The 5812-nt window shown below is 38.0% G+C and overlaps 1 protein-coding gene across 1 annotated transcript; it reads right to left on the minus strand.

Moving 5' to 3' along the window:
* Positions 1-463: 463 nt before the first annotated feature.
* Positions 464-2194, minus strand: LOC137259570 (uncharacterized). The gene has a single exon (XM_067797196.1). The coding sequence runs from the start codon at positions 2192-2194 to the stop codon at positions 776-778; it is 1419 nt and encodes a 472-aa protein (XP_067653297.1). The 3' UTR covers positions 464-775.
* Between the last annotated feature and the right edge of the window lie 3618 nt (positions 2195-5812).

Below are 5812 nucleotides of genomic sequence, written 5' to 3' on the forward strand. Positions count from 1 at the left end.
GTTTTTTATCCAATTTTTTATCCAAGAAAGATGCAGTAGAGTTGCGGGGGAAATGGAAGCAGTGTGACTCGCCACACCTCAAATATGGTTCCTATGCCATATGAATAAAATGACAATGCACAAAGCCGAACGAAGGCCATTCTGTGTATTTTACAGGCACAAGGTGGATAAGAACTTACTAGTATTGATCACGAGATAAAAAAACCCCAAAACATATGAAATATCAACATGTCAAATATTCCACCACTATAAGTACTAGTAACATATATTCCATTATATCAATTCTGCTGTTTGTAAGAAAATAAATAAAATTACAAGCGTACAATCGCGATTCAGAAGTGCAATATGTTGTACCTTGTTCAATAGTTTATTTATTTCAATACTGAAAGGCCTCAGGCCTATAGTATAAAACACACATCATACTACTCATGATATAAAGTAGTATAAAATCATGGAGTCATATCATACCATATAATGCTGTATCACGTCATATTAGATCATATGATATCAGATGGTACCATGTCATGTCATGTCGTATCATATATGTTCTCACATCGGAAATAGTATCATACCATATCATAATACATCATATCATCGTCTCACGTCATATCCTATATATCATATGTCAAAGATCAGCTTGTACATCATATATAATGGCATATCAAATCATATACATGACATTTTAGCAAATGTAATATAGTATCATGCTAAATCACTCACTTCTCGATATCACACATATCTTTATATCATTTGTAGGGCGCACTCCATATACATATCATTTATAGAAGAATTGTCTGGATAGCATAGCTTTGTGAATAAAAATTGCAATATTTTGGATTACCTTTTCATTTGAACACGTCAACAGTGAAGAGAATTTGGCAATCGATGGATGTACAAAATAGTATTCTTTCATATATTTTCTACGTAGTGTATCAAATGCTGGACAGACAAGAAGGAAATGATATTCGTCTTCTATTGCATTGTTAGTGCAACATTTACATAGTCTATCTTCTCTTTTTATATTCATAAATCTCCCCTTTTCAATCAATAAATCATGGGATGAGCAACGAAAACGTGATAATGCTGTTCTGAATTTCTTAACATTTACACATGATAGATAACCTTCAGTATAAATGTGGGTTTTTAGTGTTGAGTAATACTTACACTTTGTTGATAATGAAACAATTCCCAACCACTTTTGTTGATATATGTCTTTTAATCTTTGTGTGAATGTATTTAAAAACAGTGATGGGGCGAACACTTTTTGATCATACCATAGGTTATGGAATCCAGTTGAGAAGAGTAGGTTTTTTACTTCTGATACCCAGTTCTGCTTACCGTTTTCATGCAACAATAACATCATTTCATAACATTTTTTGGGTAAACGGTGTGATGACATGTTTAATAACTTTATCCAATATTTGATCACTCTAGTTTGCTGGAATATGTGGAGGGGAAACCTGCCACATTCTCCATATACCATAACGTCTGGTGTGCTCATCTTTACTCCGAGAAATGTTTTACAAGCAAATAAGTGAACTTTTTCTATACAATCAAAGTATTTCAAGCCCCAAATTTCGGCACCATAAAGTAAAATCGGACTGATTTTGGTGTCAAATATTCTAAAAAAGGATGCTAGATTTATATCTCCTAATACTCTCAGGTTTCTTAATATACCGATTAGAGCCTTACGTGCTTGCACAGATGCGTATTTTGTGTGTGTCGACCATGACAGAATGTTTGTAAAATATACTCCAAGGTATTTGTATGATGTAGTTCTTTCTACGACATTACCCTTATAATACCATATTTCCTTTTTCGATAGTTTACCTCCTTTCTTGAATGCAATTATTTTTGTTTTATTCATGTTTACACTTAGACAATAATTTTGGCAATAGGTTTCTAATTCGTTTATCTGCTTCTGTAGGCCGTTTATAGTGCTAGAAATGAGAACAATGTCATCTGCAAATAATAAGAGGAAAAGATAGAACATATCGGGATGCAACTGGATACCATGTGAGCAATTTCGCTCAATCTGTACCGCTAGCTCGTTTATGAAAAAAGAGAACAGGAACGGGCTGAGTACGCAGCCTTGCCTAACTCCAATGTTTACATCGAATGTTGCAGACACCTCGGTGTTGTTTCTAACACAGGCTTTCACATTTTGATATATATCACTTAATAACTTACTCATTTTGGGGCTAAGTCCATTCATGTTAAATAATGACCAAAGTTTATGTCTTTGGACAGAATCAAATGCCTTAGAAAAATCAACAAACATTGCATATAGCTTACCACTCTGTGTATTCAAATATCTCTGGATCACACTCTGTAGTATAAACATGTTATCGGTTGTTGTGTAACCCTTTCTAAATCCTGCCTGGGCTTCATTTATTTTGTCCATTGATTCACCCCAAAAAATTAGTCTTTGGTTAACAATCGATGTGAACACTTTACTGAGTATGCTCAGCAATGTGATTCCTCTGTAATTATCTACTTTATTTAAATTTCCTTGCTTATGTATAGGCACTATTATCCCAACCGACCAGGCTGTAGGAAAGGTCCCTTTTTCTAATATCAGATTAAAAATCAATTCTAAATACGGTAGAAGAAGATCAGCAGAGTGTTTAAAGAATTCTGGAATTACATCATCTATTCCCGGGGATTTGTTAACTTTAAGGTTATTGATACTTTCTAGAATCTCTTGTCTCGATATAGGAGAGTCAAGTATATCTTTTGAAACGTCACTGGTTGGGTTAGAGTCTTCTGGCCCACATTCATTACTTTTTGTGTCTTCCTCGCTACCCGTATTTTGACATGCAAATAAGTCTCTAAAGTGGTGGAACCATTCCTGGGTTTGGATATCATTATAAGAATCCTTTTTCTTATTTAGGGATTTAAGTTCCTGCCAAAATCGTTTTGAGTCATTTATATTTTCTTCTATTATTTTTTGCTTATTGTTATAAAATGAAGTACGTTTATATTTGCAGAGGGCATTATATTTATTTCTTAACAGGTTATACTGTATCAATGAGCATTTATCTTTATCTTTCCTGAACCTATTCAAAGATTTACAGCGTTCAGCTTTGAGTTTTCTGCATTCATCGTCATACCATTCGTTCAGATCATTTCTCGTACTTCTACACTTTCTTTTCATATCTGACGCTGCCAGGCAAAGGGCATCTACTATAAGATTAACGCTAGTGTCTATACAAGTGAATGCACTGTCCACAGATTTATCTAAAATATCTTGCACAGGGTCCGAGAGAATGTTCTCTCTGAAGGAGTCAAGCTTGTTATGATCCCAAACAAATCTATAAGTATTCTTACAACCAGATTTCGTACGCGACGATTTCACATGAAGCGTACGTAACTTCATAGTGAGCGGAAGATGCGTTGACTCGGGTCGAGACGTTATCTCAAAATCAGATACATATTCAAACAACGGTGCAGATGATATAATATAATCGACGACGCTTGCGCCGTTATTGCCAATGAAAGTTAAATCTCCAACTTTAGTGTCAGACCCACATCGCCCGTTCATTATGTGTATGTTAATTACTGCACAGAGATCCAGAAAACATTTTCCAAAGTTGTTTATTATCTTATCGGCAGAGTAACGCACTTGGTTGAAATTATCACATATAAAGTCTAGGAATGCAAAGTTTTGATTTTCAACTTGTTCAAGTATATCGTCTTCGACAAAATCTGCATCTGTACCTGTCCGTGCGTTAAAATCGCCACCGCATAAGATCAAAACATCTTCGGGGATGTCACTAAGTATTTGCAGTAGACTATCTTGGAAAATACTAATACCATTTTTACATGATAACACAGGTCTGTTGTACCAGGTAGATGATTCTGGGTGTACATAGACACAGGCATATAGAATATTCTCATCCAGACCAAACATCCTTTTGTCAAACATAATAAATATGGAATTTTCAGTGATTTTCGACCACAGTAAAAACTTCTCAAACTCTTTTTTTATCAAGACAAATATTCCACCAGATAATCTACCGCATTTAGCAATTCGTTCAGCATGTTTGCTTATCGAAACGTAGTTTGAAAATACATCTTGTATATACAGATCATCTACCCAAGTCTCAGTTAAACCTATTACATCAAAACTCTGTAAGTAATTTATAAAGTCGGATTCAGAAAGTTTATGGAAAATTCCTGAAATGTTCCAAAATATAAAATGGATGTCTTTATCTGACACATTTGTGGTTTTTTTTTCGCTATCTTTATTGTGATCATTGTAGTGTTCTAAAGGATTTTTGCGAGTGTTCTCAGCCTGGCCTAACCCCTATCTATTTTGTGTTCTGTTAGGGCGGCGTGATGCAGTCCTATTCTTGTCTGTTTGACGTTGCTGACGTGGTTTGGCTTGTAGATTATCGCTGGTAGTTTGAGGGGGTGTGTCGCTCTCGTTTACCCTGAGTATTGGGGCATCACTTTGTGCTGTCTCTCTCGGCTCCTCAACAAGTTTGTTGCCTTTGTAATAAAATCTCCTATCTGGATGTAAACTTCTTTTTCTAGCAAGCTCTTGTCTTTGTGCAACCGTGAGATCATTGGCGATGCCAATACCCTTTTCCTTCAGAACATCCCTCATTTTAACACTATGCCATTTATCCTCCCAGTGTAGCATTTTCACAACAACAGGTCGATTTGAATCTGATTTCTTAGCATTTATTCTGTGGGCCCTCTCTATGTCTCTTGGTCTTAGTGGTGGTAGTTCCTTCACTTCCCTTGCAGTATTAAGCACTTCCAGAACCTTAGCCTTGCTTTCAGTGTATGTCTCTTTACCTGAAGATTCTGGAATACCATACAATACCATGTTATTTCTCCTACTTCGCTGCTCCTGATCCTCTATCCTCGTCTCTAACTCACACAGATAGTCATTTGCGAGTAGTATAGGGAATGATAGTCCGAAAACACTTTTCAAAAACCCCTCTAAAAAGCCTCATTTACTAAATGAGGCTTTGGTGGGACCATTAGCTCTTGCTACTATTGCCCCTACTACAAAGCCACGCCATCACGTTTACCGTGACTTGGCAGGCGGTAACACTGTGCCGTACGGTACGATCAATAATTCTTCTCTTACAAACCCCCTACCCGGCCCACCCCTCAAGTAGTACAAGTTAGGTTCGTCGGCTTTCATATCCACTTTATCTATGTTGTAAGTTTTGACTGACCATATAGGATCGGTGGCTCGCTTACGGCTATCACCCTCGTGTTCCCCAGGCTGGTATAGATACCTCACTAGGGCCCTATCCGGTATCTGTTTCTCCTTCCCACGCAATGGAGCGGCCGACTCTGCAACTATTGATTTTAGTTTGATAGCGTCTGCCGGTTTCTTACCGGTGAGACGGGTGACTTCATGGTTGATTGCCGACACCACCTCGGGTAACCTCGTGACCCATTCGGTCGATCGTTTTCCAGGGGTGGTCATCTCCCTAGCATACTGATGGCCGAACAAGCGCTCAGCCAAAGTCCTATTAAATCTCTCAACTATAGCTTGGCTGCGATGGGCTCCAGCCGTGCCACGCCTGACCTTCGTATCGTGTTTGGCTAGCAGTTGTGACACGGCACCCATGAACTCCCGTCCGGGGTCAACTTGCAGCTCTGTTGGCCACGTCAGCGGGCTGCGTTTGTATATACGTTCAAATCCTCTGGCTACCTGGGCCGAATCTTTCGTGGTCAAGGGTTCGGCTTCCTTGTAACGACTGGCTACGTCCACTACGGTTAAGGCATACTTGTACCTCTTATCGTGGGGTAGGAACAGTAGGTCTGCCTGGTGAATGCTATTAGG

This window comes from Haliotis asinina, chromosome 13, assembly GCF_037392515.1.
Source record: "Haliotis asinina isolate JCU_RB_2024 chromosome 13, JCU_Hal_asi_v2, whole genome shotgun sequence".
NCBI classification, from domain to species: Eukaryota; Metazoa; Mollusca; class Gastropoda; order Lepetellida; family Haliotidae; genus Haliotis; species Haliotis asinina.